Genomic DNA, 19194 nt, shown 5'->3' with positions numbered 1-19194 from the left:
ATTTTGTGTTGCAACATTGTGGTTGTTTACAATTTGTATCTATTTTAAATTTCTAGCATAATTCAAGAAACAGTGATCTTTTGTGGTAGTTAATAAAAGCCTGTTCTTTCATTCTAATATCTTGACGCATGGAAAAGAATACATTTGAAATTATTTCTATTTTAATTACCAAAAATTGATTGACAGTTTGTTGAATGTAATGAGTTGTCATGTGGAAATGCATAAAGGAAAAATGGAACACATTTGCCTTTCATTTGATATCTTTCGTATAGGAAGCAGCAGGTAAGGTGTGGGTGTTCTTTACACCGAGTTAACATTGACAGGAAAAAGCTCTGCAGTTTTCTCTCTGGGTGAAGAGGCCGAGTGGACTTTTCTTCCAGAAGACAAGCATTGTGCTTTTAGAACAGTAATGAGAGGAAGTCCTCATTGTAGATTTTCTTTTTTTGAAAGTTATATGGCCATCATGGCCCATCAGTCCCAGAAAAGTTTCCAGAATTAGTCTATACTTGTACTATTTCTTAGAGTTGGAAAAAGTAGAGACTCTTGTTAAATTTTTATGCCATTATTGTGCATTTTTTGTTTGATAACAAATATATTTCAAAAATGCTTGAAAAATACTGTGTTATCATGAAAGAGTCAGTAGATCTGTACAACTACTCTTACCAGAAGCAGAAGAACTCTTGAGTATTTAGACCTAAGAACCTCTATTTAATTTCTTAGGTGGGATGGATGAGCCAATGTGGTTCGTTGATTGGCTCAGCTGAGTCAAATAAGCTGTTAATGATCAGGGATGCAGATACCAACTATCCATTTAGCACTCATGTCCTAACTTAGCTCACAAATATGTTCCCATCTCCAGTGATGTAATGAATTTGCTTTGGTTTATTCATGAATTCTAATGTACACCCCATTGTGACCAACTAGCAAAGGAATATGTACAGCTCAAGACAGGTTGATAGCCTCGGGCTAAAAAGTTAAAAAAAATCTTTTTTTATAGTACAGGTGCTATTGGCCTCCCCAAAATACAGCTCACCTTACTTGATCTTGTCAAGCCCAAAATAAATTAAAAGGTGATTTCTAGCATTATTGTTTTCAGTTAGAAATGGTATGCAGTATTAACACTAGAGGATAATAACAGCATGTTTCATTGTCTCAAGGACTATGCAGTGACTGTATGTATAATCCTTAAAAGTAAATATTAAAATAATTGTTGCCCTTTTAGGTTTTTCTTAGACTAAGAGAGTCAATTCCTAGGCAGGTTGATAAGAAGTATGGGGTCCCTGAGGAGGAGAAAGGGATCTGGGGCTCTCAAAGCAGAGATTGGGGTCTGGAATTGTAAAGGAGGGGGAAGGACAAACATTTTTTTTCCTCTACATTCCATAGTCTTAGTCACATAATTTTTTTTTTCTTTAAGCCCAGAACTGGTGATTACACAACAAACAACTCAGTTTAAACTCTGTACTAAGGATTATATAACAACAATATATCCTGCTTGAGGACAGTTTCTCCTTCCTGAAAACCTTCTGGCTAATCCTGTTACCTTAAAATGTAAATTATGGGAATGGGTCTAGTAAGATCTTTACAACCTTGAGAGATTGCTTTGATTTATTGTAATAACTAATTTAAAAAGTATATAGCTCCCTTGCTAAGACTAGCGAGGGGTCATGCTCCATCCCCCTTCTGATGTCTGTGTCAGAAGCTTTCCGTGTCTCTTTTTCACTTTAATAAAACTCTGCAACGCAAAAGCTTTTGAGTGATCAAGCCTGGTCCCTGGTCCCAAAGCTAAATCTTCTTCTTCGGAGATCACGAATCTGACATCGTTCACCATAAGCTATCAAGACGTTTCCCTCGTTGTTGTTGTTCAGTGGCTAAGTCATGTCTGACTCTAACCCCATGGACTGCAGCATGCCAGGTTACTCTGTCCCTTACTGTGTCCCAGAGTTTGCTCAAATTCATGCCATTGACTCGGTAGTACCATCTAACAGTCATCCTCTGTTGCCCTCTTCTCATTTTGCCTTCTGTCTTGCCAGCATCAGGGTCTTATCCAATGAGTTGACTCTTCCCATCAGGTGGCCAAAGTATTGGGCCTTCAGCCTTAGCGTCAGTCCTTCCAATGATATTCAGGGCGACTTCCTTTAGGATTGACTGATGTGAGAGTCCCCAAGAGTCTTCTCCAGCACCACAATTGGAAGGCATCAAACTTCAGTGTTCAGCCTTAAATATGGTCCAACTGTCACATCTGTACATGACTACTGGAGAACCATAGCTTGGACTATACAGACCTTAATATGCTGTCTAGGATTGTCATAGCTTTCCTTCCAAGGATCAAGCGTTTTAATTTCTTGGCTATAGTCACCGTCTGCCATGATTTTGAAGCCCAAGAATGTAAAACTGTCACTGTTTCCATTTTTTCCCCTCTATTTGCCATGAAGTGATTGGACTCTTCATGAGGGCAAAAGGGGAGAGTGAAAAAGCTGGTTTAAAACTCAACATGCCTCTTCCGTTTCTGTCATTGGAGTGGTATCATCTGCATATCTAACGTTAATGATATTTCTCCTGGCAATCTTGATTCCAGCTTGTGATTCATCTAGCCTGGCATTTTGCATAATATGCTCTGCATACAAGTTAAATAGAGTAACAAAATACAGCTTTGTCATACTCCTTTTCCTATTTTGAACCAATTAGTTGTTCCATGTAAGGTTCTAATTCTTGCATCTTGACCTGCTTACAGGTTTCTGAGGAGATAGGTAATGTGGTCTGGTATTCCCATCTCTTTTAGAATTTTTCAGAATTTGTTGTGATCCACACACTCAAAGGCCTTTGTATAGTCAATGAAGCAGAAGTAGATGTTTTTCTTTAATTCCCTTGCTTTCCTCTATAATCCAAAGAATGTTGGCAATTTGATCTCTGGGTCCTCTGCCTTTTCTAAACCTAATTGTCCATCTAGAAGTTCTCAGTTCACATTCTGCTGAAGCCTAGCTTGATGGATATTAAGCATAACCATACTAGCATATGAAATGAGCGTAGTTATGCAATAGTCTGAACATTCTTTGACATTGTCCCTCTTTGGGATTGGAATGGAAACTGACCTTTTCCAGTCCTGTGGCCACTGTTGAGTTTTCCATGTGCTGGCATATTGAGTGCACTTTCACAGGATCATCATTTAGGATTTGAAGGAGCTGAACTAGAATTGCATCACCTTGTTTGTAGTGTCGGTTCCACTCGACTTCACATTCCAGGATGTCTGGTTCTAGGTGAGTGACCACACCATCATGGTTATCCTGGTCATGAGACCTTTTTTGTACAGTTCTGTGTATTCTTGCTACCTCTTATAATCTCTTCTGCTTCTGTTAGATCCATGCTGTTTCTGTCCTTTATTGTGCCCATCTTTGCATGAAATGTCCCCTTCGTATCTCCAGTTTTCTTGAAGAGATATCTAGTTTTCCGCATTCTATTGTTTTCCTCTGTTTCTTTGCATTGGTCACTTAAGAAGGCCTTGTCTCTGCTTGCTATTGTCTGGAACTCTGCATTCAGCTGAGTACATCTTTCCCTTTCTCCCTTACTTTTTGCTTCTCTTCTTTCCTCAGCTATTTGTAAAGCTTCCTCAAACAATCACTTTGGCTTCTTGCGTCTTTTTCTTTGAGATGGTTTTGATCACTGCCTCCTGTGCAGTGTCACGAACCTGTGTCCATAGTTCTTCAGGCACTCTTGTCTACCAGATCTAATCCCTTGAATCTATTCATTACCTTCACTGTATCATCATAAGGGATTTGACTTAGGACATACCTGAGTAGCCTAGTGGTTTTCCCTGCTTTCTTCAATTTAAGCCTGAATTTTTCAATAAGGAGCTGATGATCTGAGCCACAGTCAGCTGCCAGTCTTGCTTTTGTGAACTGTATAGAGATTCTTCATCTTCGGCTGCAAAGAATATAATCAATATGATTTTGGTATTGACCATCTGGTGATGTCCATGTGTAGAGTCATCTCTCGTGTTGTTGGAAGAGGTTGTTTGCTGCGACCAGTGTGTTCTCTTGACAGAACTCTGTTAGCATTTGCCCTGTGTCATTCTGTACTCCAAGGCCAAACTTGCCTATTACTCCAGGTATCTCTTGACTTCCTACTTTTGCATTCCAGTCCTCTTTGATGAAAAGGACATCTTTTGTTGGTGTTAATTCTAGAAGGCCTATTAGGTCTTCATAGAACCAGTCAACTTCAGCTTCTTTGGCATCAGTGGTTAAGGTGTAGACTTGGATTACTGTGATATTGAATGGTTTGCCTTGGAAACAGACAGAGATCATTCTGTCATTTTTGAGATTGTACCTGAGCATTGCATTTTGAACTCTTATTAACTATTAGGGCTATTGCATTTCTTCTAAGGGATTCTTGCCCACAGTAGTAGATATAATGGTCATCTAATTAAATTTGCCCATTCCAGTCCATTGTAATTCACTGATTCCTAAAATGTTGATGTTCACTCTTGCCATCTCCTGTTTGGCCACTTCTAATTTACCTTGATTCATGTTTGATGACTGCAGCCATGAAATTAAAAGATGCTTACTCCTTGGAAGGAAAGTTATGACCAACATAGATAGCATATTGAAAAGCAGAGACATTACTTTGCCAACAAAGGTCCATCTAGTCAAGACTATGGTTTTTCCAGTGGTCATGTATGGATGTGAGAGCTGGACTGTGAAGAAAGCTGAGCACCAAAGAATTGATGCTTTTGAACTGTGGTGTTGGAGAAGACTCTTGAGAGTCCCTTGGACTGCAAGGAGATCCAACCAATCCATTCTAAAGGAGATCAGCTCTGGGTGTTCTTTGGAAGGAATGATACTAAAGCTGAAATTCCAGTACCTTCGCCACCTCATGTGAAGAGTTGACTCATTGGAAAAGACTCTGATGATGGGAGGGATTGGGGGCAGGAGGAAAAGGGGACGACAGAGGATGAGATGGCTGGATGGCATCACCAACTCGATGGACGTGAGTCTGAGTGAACTCCGGGAGTTGGTGATGGACAGGGAGGCCTGGCATGCTACGATTCATGGGGTCGCGAAGAGTCAGGCACGACTGAACGACCGAACCGAACTGATGGACCTAATGTTCCAGGTTCCTATGCAATATTGTTCTTTACAGCGTCAGACTTTACTTTCACCACCAGACACATCCACAGCTGGGAGTCATTTCTGCTTCAGCCCAGCCACTTCATTCTTTCTGGAGCTATTAGTAATTGCCCTCCACTCTTCCACAGTAGCATATTGGCACCTTCCAACGTGGGAGCTCATCTTCTGGTATCATATCTTTTTGCCTTTTCATGCTATTCATGTTCATGTGGTTCTTGCAGCAAGAATATTGGAATAGTTTGCCATTCCCTCCTCCAGTGGACCATGTTTTGTCAGAATTTTCCATTGTGACCCATCTGTCTTGGGTGGCCCGCATGGCATGGCTCATAGCTTCATTGAGTTATGCAAGCCCCTTTTCCATGACAAGATTGTGATTTTCTTAGACTTTCCCCTTCTAAAATAGCACTAAAAAATAGTGGGAAAGGGAATCTTCAATCACCAAAAAACCTGATAACAATAAAACCTATTTTTCCCCTTAGAACTTTTCCTTCAAAATATTTGAAGGAAATTTCTCCTCTGATTTTTAACCTTCCACTCCCAATGGTTTCTTTACTTGTTGTCAAGAAATACTTCGTACAGGAGAAATAGATTTGTTCGAATACAATAATTTATTTGATCTAATAAATTAATTCTTACATCCTATTTCGAGTATCTTTATTTTAAGTAAAAATACTTGGACAGCTATGGGTAGGTTCTGAGAGTCTGCAGTTCCCCTAAAAGTATATGCAAAATTATGTGTGTTGTGTATAGCATTCATTTTCCTGGGGGAAAAAAGTTCTCAAAGTCCAAGACTACAAAAGTAAGAACCGCTGATTTATTAAGACCACCTGAAATTGCATTATAGTGAGAGTGGCTTTATTACTTCTGGAGGCTTTCTTCTCTCTCTACTCGTCTCACCTACCAACTCCCCTTTCAGTATCTTTTTTTTTTTTTTTAATTTAAATTTATTTAATTGAAGGCTAATTACTTTACAATATTGTATTGGTTTTGCCATACATCAACATGAATCCGCCACGGGTGTACACGTGTTCCCAAACCTGAACCCCCCTCCCACCTCCCTCCCCGTACCATCCCTTTCAGTATCTTAAGCAATTCTTTTCAGGATCTAAACTTGAGAGTGTGTGGGTGGTGGGAGAGAAGGCAGAGTATTGAACCTGTGGACTGAGCTTTAAGATAAGATTTGTTGAAATGAAAACTGGAGATTAAACAGCAACAATAGAACACTACAAGTCCAGTTCTAGTGAGAGTGAGAGAGGATAGGGAGAATATAAATCAATTTTGGTATAATTGCATATTCGTTCCAGGACATATACTAGTATTTCTTCATACTCTGGCTTAAATTACCTCTATTCTAATGATAAGAACATGAGAAATATGCAGATATTTTGTTTCAGAACAGGGGTTTGCAATAGGCTAATTCTTTTATATGTAGAATTATAGTAACTAATATTGGCGGTCAAAAAAGAAGTCAACTTCAGCCATTTAAATTTCAAAATATATTTCTTAAATTTTAAAAGCAAGGTAGTAAGTTCATAAAGATTAGGAGTAGTTTCTTTTTTTTATATATAGCCTATAATTAAAGCCCAGAACTGCAATTTAGAGGAAGCTCACTAATTGCCAACAATGACCGATATCCTATTAGCTGTTGTTGATTGGCAGATTAAATTATTTAAATTCAGGTTAATGAACTGCATTTCCTGTTTCTCTAATTTTCTCATTTTTTTCAATATATATTCTTTCTTTGAAAGCTATTTCAGTACCATTTTGGAATGGAGTAGGTTATAGACAAACAGATGTAATAAATTGCATTAAAATAGATGATTTATTGATCTTTATATTTTAATGAATTTGAGATTTTTTTTGTCTCCCCACCATTTGTGTTTTAGCCTTACAGACTAGGCATATGTCAGCTTAGACTGCTGTACGAAATGACTGTAGCCTGGGTGTCTGAAGCAGCAAGCATTTATTTCTCACAGTTGCAGAGGCTGGCAGTTCTAAGATCAGGGCACTGGCAGTTTCGGTGCTTGGTGAAGGACCTTTTCCTGGCTTGTAGATGGCCATGTTCCCATTATGCCTTAGTGTGGCAGAGAGCAGAAAGGGAAGCCCGCATTCTTGTGTCTCTTCTTAGAAGGGCACTAATGTCCTGAGGGCTGTCTCCTCCTGACCTGGTTACCTCCCAAAGGCCATGTATCCAGAGGCCATCACTTTAGGGACTGGGGTTTTCAGCATGTGAACTTTGAAGACACAAACACGTAGTCCGTGACAGTACACATTCCTTTTAAAATCCTGTAACAAATATTTAAATAAAATGAAGGTACTAATACATAAATCATATGAGTTTTATCTTTCCTGAACACTGAGCTATGAATTAAAACAGAATTTAGTTCAGTTGTACCATTTTGGCATCATATGAAATCACTGATTGCAAACCAGCTGTATGTGTGCTTTTAAAATATGCTAATTCTAAGTAACATGAGCCCCATAAATACATGGTATGGGGACAACTTAAGGCCCAAATAGTGGCTGTAAATATTTTCAGCCTTCCAAGATGGTTCATATAAACGCAGCACTACCCAAAGACTGTCTAATGAGGTTCTGTTCAATCTGCAAAGGATGATAAAGCTTTGCTGAATGGTTTTGTCCCAGATGTACTGTGAATAAGATGCCTGGTAACAACAGATCAAAGCCCCCTAGAGGCACTATATGCATTTATTACGAGCTACTCAAATGTGACAGTACCCAAGTCACCAATAAAATAACCATTATTTTATGAAAATTATGGGGGCGACGGTGAGGTTCTCTCAACTATGCCAACAAAATGCAATTAAACAGATTATACTGCTAAAAACAGTCTGCTTTGGGCTGCTTTTGCATAGTATTAATATATTCATTTAACTTGTGCCCACACAGCCAGATGTTTAAAGGGGCAGAAATGTCCAACCTAGTTTCCCAGTCTGAATGTTGAAGGCTGGGTTACAGAAATCCTCAAAGGCAAGGCCTCTGTGTTAGGTGAGGCTGGGAGAATCTGGGGGAGGGGAGGGCGAGGTTAAGCTTCTAAGGCTCGTGGGTCCCTGTCAGTGTCTGCAGGGTCTCAGAGATCTGAGCTCAGTGGCTGTCTGCACCATTTTCCCTCCTTACCCTCTAGCACAAATGATTAATTTAATTAAACAAGAGAGAGATCCAGATTTTATATTATCTTCTTCAATTGCTTAAAATGAAAGAAGAGAAAAACGGCCTTCCTCCTCATAAAAATGATGGCTTTACAATTCTTTGAATTTTCAGACTCTCCTTTCAAATTCAACTTTAAAAAAAAAAAAAACTTTTTGTGTATAGCTGTTTAGCTCTGGGAACAGTTGAGAGCACAGCTGTTGGACTGAGAATGAAACCATTCTTAATCATTTAGCTTTTAAAGCAATATTATCAATGACCCTTTTTAAAAACCAATATGTCTATGAATCCTTCTAAGATACTATAAGTAACGAAGACCCACCTGGGTTCAGGACTGCCTGCATGTAACCTACCATTCTTATTTTCCTGCCTTGTTTCAGTTAACCGTGTACTTATTAATTGTAGTTGGTGATGTCACTCTCATGTCTGAACTTGATTTCCTGTGACAGCGCACTTTGTGCTGTATACCTAACCGAGAGCAAGTGTATGTGCTAAATTCCTTTTGTTATAGCACTGCTATTGTCTGGTTGTGGCTCATATGTTCAGATCTATCAAATAGCTATATTTTATTAAATAGACATAATTTTACCAATGCAGAAGTCTTAAACTCTATTTCACTTCGTAACTAAGCCTGAATTTATGGTGTTTACGGTTAAAGTAAACCTTGTAGTCCTAACGCTAGTCAAGATGAGAAAAGTAATTGTTTCATGACTATTTTTCTCTTAAAGAGATTATCCTGAGTAGGAGTTTTCATCTTTTACATGTTAAAAATGTTAATAGAAGATAAATGGAAAAATCTAAAAACTAAACTTGAAATGATATTTTAATGGCTTTGTTTTTATAATTATATATTATGCTTTATTTGCAGGACCGTGTAAATGCCTTAGAAACGGTAAGTTGGGTCATTTTCTTTCTCCTTCTATCAGAATTACTGCTGGATCCTATGGTGGATTTCAGAGTACTCCCCAAAGGAAGCAGTTCCAGAAAGCATTTCTAAAACTTCATCTAAGATTCAAAGGGAGCAATAAGCTAAACTATACCTGAAAGGTATGTAGATACAGACTTTTAAAATGAAAAAAGCATTAAGAAAAAGAAAAATATGTCTAAGTGGTCACTGCGTCTTAAGACAAATGGTGCCAATATATACTAATTTATGGAAAACACAATTAGCTTAAATGTAATTATGTTTATTTGTTTCTATATTTCCCAATCACTAAAAGGACTAGTTGATAAGATACTGAAATTAGGATGCCATTTTATCCTTTGAACTTTTGAAGTGTGGACAATCAATATTTTTGTCCATATTCAAATAATGATAAAAGCTGGTTAGCCTTTTTTTTTTTTTTTTTAATTTTACTTGCAGGAATCTGGTGTTAGTAAATCGTTTTTTTAAGGGCACATATGTAAAGGTTATATGCTTGCAACATTTATTGGAAAATGATTTACGTATTTTTAAAAAGAAAAAAGAGGAGAAAACTTATTGTTTAGCAATAAAGTAATGGTTAGATAAAGTGTGAAATTCTGCCCATCATGACACAATGATTATGGAAAAGGCTTATTATAGAATGTTGCTGCTGCTGCTACTAAGTCACTTCAGTCATGTCCAACTCTGTGCGACCCCATGGACAGCAGCCCACCAGGCTCTGCCATTCCTGGGATTCTCCAGGCAAGAACAGTGGAGTGGGTTGCCATTTCCTTCTCCAATGCAGGAAAGTGAAAAGTGAAAGGGAAGTCGCTCAGTCGTGTCCGACTCTTCGCGACCCCATGGACTGCAGCCTACCAGGCTCCTCTGTCCATGGGATTTTCCAGGCAAGAGTACTGGAGTGGGGTACCATTGCCTTCTCCCTATAGAATGTTAAATGGAAGCAAATATAAGATATAAAATGACATGTGTACTTTCATGATAACATATGGTGATTAGGTGTCTGAAAAAAGAACAGAAGCAAGCGAATCTCATCATGGTGACTTGTTGGAGAAGAACTAGGGCTGTGATACCACTCGATGCTGCAATTTTTTTAAAAAAACATGGTTTTATAAATAAACATTTGCATGATAAAGCCACACGAATTGAAAGAATGGTAAATTATGGTACCATCTACGATGAAATATTGTTCAGCCATAAAGTATCATATGTTCAAAAGTAAATATATACAGAGGGAGATATTTAAAGCTATACAGAGAATGTGATGTAAATACTTGGAAATGTATATTTTGTGTTAAAAACTTTGAAAACACAAAATATTGAATGACTTGGAACTAGTCATTTTTTAAATGTTTTTGATGAGAAGGCAAAACATAAGCTTTTAAAAAATAAGGTTAACAAAGAATGCTGCTGCTGCTAAGTCACATCAGTCGTGTCCGACTCTGTGCGACCCCATAGATGGCAGCCCACCAGGCTCCTCCATCCCTGGGATTCTCCAGGCAAGAACACTGGAGTGGGTTGCCATTTTCTTCTCCAATGCATGAAAGTGAAAACTGAAAGTGAAGTCGCTCAGACCTGTCCGACTCTTAGCGACCCCATGGACTGCAGCCCACCAGGCTCCTCCGTCCATGGGATTTTCCAGGCAAGAGTACTGGAGTGGGTCGCCAGTGCCTTCTCCTAATAAAGAATAAAATATTTAATTTGTATGAGGAAAGGAAAGATGCTAATAGAGCACATTTTAGTCCTATGTAAGCAAGTGATTTTGATAGACAGTGTCTAGACTGTAGTGAGTAAATAATCTATTCCTTACTTTTAACTGGGCCATTTGGAAAGTACACTTGATTTTCTCAGTTTTAGTATGATTGCACTGTAAGTGAATAAAATGTTTAGTGTTCCTCTACATATATTTTGCTTACCCTTCGAAAGTATCTTGCCAATAGGATTTGGCTTATAAATCAAATGTTCTTTATAAAAGTATGAACAAAAGCAAAAAGTTTGAGGACCTGAGTGTAGCATAGGAAATGCCACTTACATGTTTAGTGAACCACTTGTTTCTTGATTCCTTCATCTGTAAAAATGAATATAATTAAACTTGTTTTATCAGATTGTTGGGAGAATTTAGAGAAAAATATATGTGAAAATATTTAGGACCAAACAACTGTTAGGTTATCATTATATGATTGCTTTTTGTTTCTTTTTGAATCATTTTAATTATACCAATATGTCAACATACAACATAAAGCCTGTAAAATTTATTAGTATTTGCTGGTCTTTTTTATTTCCATAATCTCTTTACTAACAGAGTGCTATGGTATAAAATCTTAAAATGCTTTATTCTAAGGGTTCCTCTAGGAATAAAGGTAAGAATAAAAAGTCATCATGAGAAAAATAAAACTGGTTAAATGAACTAGGTTTTTTTTTTTTTTTTATTTAAACAGTGGCAGTTTTCTCAAGATGGTTTTAATTTGAAATAATTATCATAAGTAAAACAATAAAAATGAAAATGCTCAGTAATAATGTTAATGCTCAAATGTTATGAAATCCTTTGACTTCCTATAGCATTATAAGGAGCAGATTTAATATACTTGGTAGACTATTCAACTGGTAAAATATTTTATAGTTCATAAAATCAAATATGCTGGCAGCAGTCTCAAGGCCATTTATTATTCTCTCACAACTCAGCAGTTAAACCTAGAAAAATGCTGGTGGTCTCTCATTTGGTTTAGTTGGTATTAGGGTATGTAAGACATTGAATGTACGATGTGTATTCTGGTGATACAGATCTGCAAAATTTGAAATTTCATTATCCCATTATTGTACTTATATTAAATTAATTTTAAAGGTTCAGTATATATAATTCCTGAAAATAAGAGCAACTTAATTTGGCTTGTCACCAATTATCTATATGCTTAGGTCACAGTTGTTTCTATTTCCCTCCTCTTTTCTTATCCCTCCCTCTTCCTTCTTCACTAGCAAGTAAGTGTCTTGGATTACAAATTACATTTTATTTACAATTGAATTGCCAAGGCCTGCAAAAACTTTCTAACATACAGTTGAAAATTAATAAGCATTTGCAGAATCAGAGAATGAATGCTGAACTGAGTGTGTATAACCCTCACATGGACTGTTCTTAAGAATATAGGTATAGACAGTCCTGATAATTGAGGGGGAAAAGTACCTAGAAGCATATCAATTTATTATTTTTTCTCTAGACTTTCTGATTAGTACCACACTTTATTTGGTGTTTCACGAAGCTCCAATGATCTTCATTAAAGTTTAGCATGAGTTTTTCTAGGAAGGAACCACCTTCAGCCAAAGCATAGTTGGTTGGTTACCTAAATAAAGTTAAGTGATTAACCTGAAAGAAATCGTGGTTGAGAGCCTTGAGCCATGGATGGGACTCACTAGTGGATATTTCTTGGGCACTACGGGTATTACGTAGAAAGTGACGAGGAGAAAAGGAAAATGAATTGTGATCAGTTCTCTCAAGGAACTTGCACTCTAATTAAGCACAGAAGTTACTTACATATAAATTAATGATGTAAGATAAATATGCAGTGTCTACAACATGTCAGTGAAACAGTGCATTTTGTAGAAGGCATTACAAAGAAACTATAATTGTAAAATAAATTGACATCATTGCAGTCTAGGTTCTTCATGGAAAAGCATAGCTTTTGTAGATTGAGGTCATGGTGGAGATTAGATTCATCCCTAAAATGGGAAGAATCAGTGGTGTCAGGAAGAAAGCCAGAGAAGACATTGTATACTGGGGATGAAATCAAAGTTTAAAGGCAATAATGAAAACAAGAGTTTGTTAGAGAGATATTTAAAAAAAATTTAAAGGCAAAATCATGAAATCATGACTCTCATAGAAATATAAAATGAACTCATGACAAATGAGTTTAAAAAATGAGAGAATGAGCTAGATGTTACTCACATAAAGGAACATTCAAAGAGCACTAGAGTACTGCAGTGAATTTAAAATAGAAGCAAAACTGGCTTCTTCCATGGTGGAGGAAGGAAATCAATTGAACCCCCCTGCAGATAAAATTTATTTCATGTCTGTGTACAATAATCCTTTGCATAGCAAATTATAAATATATCAGACAATGACTTATATAGAGATCCCATTGAATCAAAAACCCAGAAGGATTGGCTAGGCAAAAACTAGTTTTTCATTGAAGATAAGCAGTAACTTTTTGTTCCATTTCAAAGCTTTCAGTTTTTTTTTTTTTTTCTTATAGACTCATTAGCTATAAAACTTTAAGACAATGATAGACATTTTAGAGTTTTGAAATACAAACCAAGGAGTTTAGATTTGATATCAGGCATACAGGATATTTCAAATCCTCAAAGATGATGCAGTTAAAATGCTGCACTCAATATGCCAGCAAATTTGAAACACTCAGCAGTGGCCACAGGACTAGAAAAGGTCAGTTTTCATTCCAATCCCAAAGAAAGGCAATCCCAAAGAATGTTCAAACTACTGCACAATTGCACTCATCTCACACACTAGCAAAGTAATGCTCAAAATTCTCGAAGCCAGGCTTCAACAGTACCTGAACCATAAACTTCCAGATGTTCAAGCTGGATTTAGAAAAGGCAGAGGAACCAGAGATCAAATTGCCAACATCCATTGGATCAGCGAAAAAGCAAGAGAGTTCCAGAAAAATATCTACTTCTGGTTTATTGACTATGCCAAAACCTTTGACTGTGTGGAACACAACAAACTGTGGAAAATTCTTAAAGAGATGGAAATATCAGACCACCTGACCTGCCTCCTGAGAAGTCTGTATGGAGGTCAAGAAGCAACAGTTAGAACTGGACATGGAATAACAGACTGGTTCCAAGTCAGGAAATGAGTACATCAAGGCTGTATATTGTCACCCTGCTTATTTAATTTATATGCAGGGTACATCATGAGAAATGCCAGGCTGAATGAAGCATGAGCTGGAATCAAGATTGCCAGGAGAAAAATCAGTAACCTCAGATATGCAGATGACACCACCCTTATGGCAGAGAGCGAAAAAACTAAAGAGCCTCTTGATGAAAGTGAAAGAGAAGAGTGAAAAAAACTGGCTTAAAACTCAACATTTAATAAATGAAGATCATGGCATCTGGTCCCATCGAAACAGATGGGGAAACAGTGAGAGACTTTATTTGGGGAGGCTCCAAAATCACTGCAGTTGGTGACTGCAGCCATGAAATTAAAAGACGCTTGCTCCTAGGAAGAAAAGTTATGACCAACCTAGACAGCATATTAAAAAACAGAGACATTACTTTGCCAACGAAGGTCTGTCTAGTCAAAGCTATGGTTTTTCCACTAGTCATGTATGGATGTGAGAGTTGGACTATCAAGAAAGCTGAGTACCGAAGAATTGATGCTTTTGAACTGTATTCAAGAAGTTGGAGAAGTGCAATGTGTTGGAGAAGACTCTTGAGAGTCCCTTGGACAGCAAGGAGATCCAACCAGTCCATCCTAAAGGAAATCAGCCCTGAATATTCATTGTAAGGACTGATGCTGAAGCTGAAACTCCAATACTTTGGCCACCTGATATGAAGAACTGACTCATTTGAAAAGACCCTGTTGCTGGAAAAGATTGAGGGTGGGAGGAGAAGGGGCCTACAGAGGATGAGATGGTTGGATGGCGTCAACAACTTGATGGACATGAGTTTGAGTAAGCTCTGGGAGTTGGTGATAGATAGGGAAGCCTGGCGTGCTGCAGTCCATGGAGTCGCAAAGAGTCAGACACAGCTAAGTGACTGAACTGATCAGGCATACAAGCGGATTTCTACCTGAGTGCCAGTTCCTACTGATGGGCATAGTACTGAATATTGAAACTTTCTGTTGGGAACGATTCTGGGCTACTCCTTTGGAAAGAATTACTGTGATTGCTGTTCATTCTCTGTCATTGGCATTACAAGGTCTGGAGGTGAGAGTAGGTAACACAGCTATTAAACCTATAGGGAGTGTTAATGGCTTTTAATCGGGGATTGTACCTGGTGAACGTGTGCACAGCTGGAGTGCAGTAGTGACAGGCTGCAAGTAGGGAAAGGGAAGTGTGTGTGGAGATCGTAGAGCTTTAGGGATGTGCTTGGAAAATCAGGAATTGGGACAGTGTGGTGCCAGAAAGGCAGAGTTAAAGTGAGTACCCTTATTTCTAGAAAGGAACTAGCACACTTAGTAAGTGGGAGGTTGAGGGCAAAGAAGAGGTACAGGCAATACAGTTAAGACTCACTTTTGGGAAATGAAAGGGAAGGGGGAAGCAAACTTGGATATATAAAGTCTGTTTTTCATATCACCCCTCAAATCTGTCTTTATTTCATTTCCATAAATGCCATGATAATTTAGATTCTCATACTTTTGTATTAGTTAGTTATCATGACGTCAGTTAAGAGAAATCCAAAAATAATTATGGGTAAAAGTAAGAGAGAAATTAGTTTCGCTCTTGTGTAACAGTCCAAATATACCGCGTCCATGGCAGGTAGGATGTCAGAAACTCCGGCTTCTTTTGCTGTTTTGCTCTGCCATCTTCAGTATATTCCATTACCCTCCTGATCTAAGATGCCTGGTTCAGCTCCAGTCCTTAGATTTGTGTTGTAACTAGACAAAAGAAAGGGAAAGCATGTGTGTAGCTTGCCTTTAGTGAAAACTAGAATTTGCACATATCATTTCTGTGCAGCAGAATTTAGTGACATAATTATAACTAGTTTTAAGATTCATAAAGAACCAAATAAGCCATCAACTTTTGGAAATTTCAAAGTAAAATTCCAAACAACTCAAAGGTCAAAAAATAAATTATAGTAGAAAAGAAACATGCTCAACTCAGTAGGAATGTGTATAACCTTTGAGTTAAAATCAGACAGAATGCATAAATATGGAAATTAAGAAACTATTCACAAATTAGCATGGATACAAAAATGTTATATATAAAATATTAGCAGAATAAATCTTGGAATGTATGAAAAGGATAATTAATCATAAAACACTGACAAATTACCAATTTATCAATTGAGTTTATTCCAGGACTTGAGTTGGTTTAATATTGGAAAAACCATAGCCTTGACTGGACGAACCTTTGTTGGCAAAGTAATGTCTCTGCTTTTGAATATGCTATCTAGGTTGGTCATAACTTTCCTTCCAAGGAGTAAGCGTCTTTTAATTTCATGGCTGCAGTCACCATCTGCAGTGATTTGGGAGCCCAGAAAAATAAAGTCTGACACTTTTTCCACTGTTTCCCCATCTATTTCCCATGAAGTGGTGGGGCCGGATGCCATGATCTTCGTTTTCTGAATGTTGAGCTTTAAGCCAACTTTTTTACTCTCCCCTTTCACTTTCACAGTTTAGTCCAATTGCTCAGTCATGTCTGACTCTTTGCGACCCCGTGGACTGCAGCACACCAGGCCTCCCTGTCCATCACCAACTCCCAGAGCTGACTCAAACTCATGTCCATTGAGTTGATAATGCCATCCAACCATCTCATCCTCTGTCATCCCCTTCTGAGTCTTTTCAAATGAGTCAGTTCTTTGCATCAGGTAGCCAAAGTATTGGAGTTTTAGCTTCAGCATCAGTTCTTGCAATGAATATATTTATATAAGACCTTATTAAAGTTACTGAAATTATGATAGTATAGTCTTGACACAAGAATATATAAATAGGTCAATGTTATCATACAGAGAATCCAAAAACAAGTTTTGTACATAGAAACTTGATGTCTGACACACTGTTCATCACTATCAGGGGAATAAGAGTGGACTTTTTAATAGATGATATGAAACAAATGAAATTGAACCCCTATCTCAGATGCAAAAGTGGCTGAAAGCCTAAATGTGAATGATGAAACTGTAAAACTTTAAAACACAGTATAGTTTACTATCTTCATGATCTTAGGACTTTGGAAGATTTCTAGGAGGAGGGAGGTGCTGAAAATAGAGATGAGAAAGGAAATGACTGATGTGACCACATCAAAATTAAGAACTTCCATAAATCAGAAAGACAACATAAAAAGAATTAAAAGCAGTCCACGCTTAGAATTTATTTGTAGCAGAAGATATAACTGACAAGCAGTGTATGTCCAAATCAATTTGTATACAAATCTTATTGCTCAACAAAGCAATTAGAAAAGAATAAACAACTCAGATTTAAAGAAAAAGGGTAAAAGGCATGAGCAAGCATTTCAGTTGAAAAAGAATCATGTAAGAATATATTCAGCTTCATTCGTAATCAAAGAAATACTAATTAAAGCCACAAAAATTGTCATTTTCCTTTATGTATAAGTTTTATGTACTCATTTGTATCTATGACATTTCACCAAAAAGCAAAGAAAACAGAAACATGTTAGCAGTCCTTTTCTTTTTATAGCAAAATGATTAACGCTGTCCTCGACAGTAATTTCAAAGACAGCTGGTGAGGTAGAACATGGTCTTCCAGCGGCTCACTCCCAGGAGTACACAAAGATGTTTGAAGGGGTAGTCAGACACAAGACACAAGAATGTTTAAGAGAAGCAGTTGTATCCTCAGCTTCTACCTGCACTCTTAAAATAGCTCTGCTTGAGGAGGCCCTCTTACCTTTCATAACCCACCTTCTCCCACTTCACCGAAGAAAGGCTTCCTCCTCCCTTGATGGCAAATGCCCCAGGCTCTTTAGGGTGCCAGAGAAGGGACAATTTATGATTTGGGTGCCTTCATGTCCTCCTTTAATCAAGTTACTAAAGTAAAGCTTCTTGTCCTTCTTGAAGTGAAGTCGCTCAGTCATGTCTGACTCTTTGCAACCCATGGACTGTAGCCTACCAGGCTCCTCCATCTGACTCTTTGCAACCCCATGGACTGTAGCCTACCAGGCTCCTCCATCTATGGGCTTTTCCAGGCAAGAATACTGGAGTGGATTGCCATTTCTTCCTTCACTTGTCCTTCTTGGTCATGCATACATTTTTGATAAGAACAAAGAGTGGTATTAGATATATGGGCTGTTGAGAATGAGTTGTTCTGAAATTGACATGTATCGTTGATTGATGTTGGGGCGGAGTAAAGATAGTTTTATTTAATGACCTCACCTTTTCCACCACCCTGCTATAATCAGAGAATGTATAACTCCAGAAAACAAAGCTAAGAAGTGTTGAAAAGAAATCGTTGAAAGCCAGTGTCTTATTTCATCCAGGTGACAGACTCTGGCCTGGCTCCATTCCTTATCTGTCTATCTATCTTAGAATTATGATTGAAAAGTGGGATGGTTGTCACAAGGACACATTAACACAATATGCAGAATTGAAAAATGAAGTCAAATTTTTTTTCTGCCAGAAGGTAAGGCTGAATTGGCTGATTGGTTTGACAGTGAGAACTGGCTTTGCCAGTCTGCAGCTGTAAGGCTTGAATGCAAATATATTTAATACCAAGATAAAATGAATATATTAGAATGTTGTACTGACAGAACGGTATTGAAATTAACAAATTTTTATTTTTTGCATATGTTAAGTTCAATGAAATATCTCTATGTAAAAAAAGAACAGTTGTAGTGATTTGACTAGTCTTGGTAAATAAAGCCTTTTAGATATACTTTCCAGAAACAGAAAGTAAATGACTCTAATAGCTACATTACAATTCTTTGGCAAGTCAAGTGGTTTCTAATTCTTTGCTTTCAACACATTGAAAGAAGACCTAATCGAGATGGTAGATCATTAAAATTAGTTTTTGATGACAGATCGCTATGTAATCTTTGCCATAAAACTAGGAAGGCTTTCAAGAAATTGAGTGACATTGTTATAACACAACTGCTTTCATTCTCACATACTCTTTTATGTGAACAAGATTTCTCTGTGAGTAAACCTATAGGAACAAAAAACAAATAGAAATGAAACTTTGTTTTACCGAAAACAAAATTAGCATTTACCCTTAGATACATCGGCTAATCGAGTACAGGAGAAGGAGGAGTTATATCCATCCCAGTAAGAGATATACATTTGGAAGCCCTAGGGTTTTTAACATTT

The 19194-nt window shown here is 37.5% G+C and overlaps 1 protein-coding gene across 11 annotated transcripts in view; it reads left to right on the top strand.

Annotated features, from left to right (window-relative positions):
• CEP128 (centrosomal protein 128) overlaps positions 1-19194 on the top strand; it is a 480417-nt gene that overhangs the window by 401282 nt on the left and 59941 nt on the right. For all 11 annotated transcript variants that reach the window (XM_059890961.1, XM_059890959.1, XM_059890957.1 and 8 more), the window contains one exon: positions 9157-9180. In XM_059890961.1, the coding sequence (XP_059746944.1) occupies positions 9157-9180 (24 nt within the window). The remainder of the gene's footprint in view (positions 1-9156; positions 9181-19194) is intronic.

The sequence above is a fragment of the Bos taurus genome, chromosome 10, assembly GCF_002263795.3.
Source record: "Bos taurus isolate L1 Dominette 01449 registration number 42190680 breed Hereford chromosome 10, ARS-UCD2.0, whole genome shotgun sequence".
NCBI lineage: Eukaryota > Metazoa > Chordata > Mammalia > Artiodactyla > Bovidae > Bos > Bos taurus.
The sequence above is the reverse complement of the archived record's forward strand: the minus strand, read 5'-3'. Positions and strand labels throughout refer to the sequence as shown.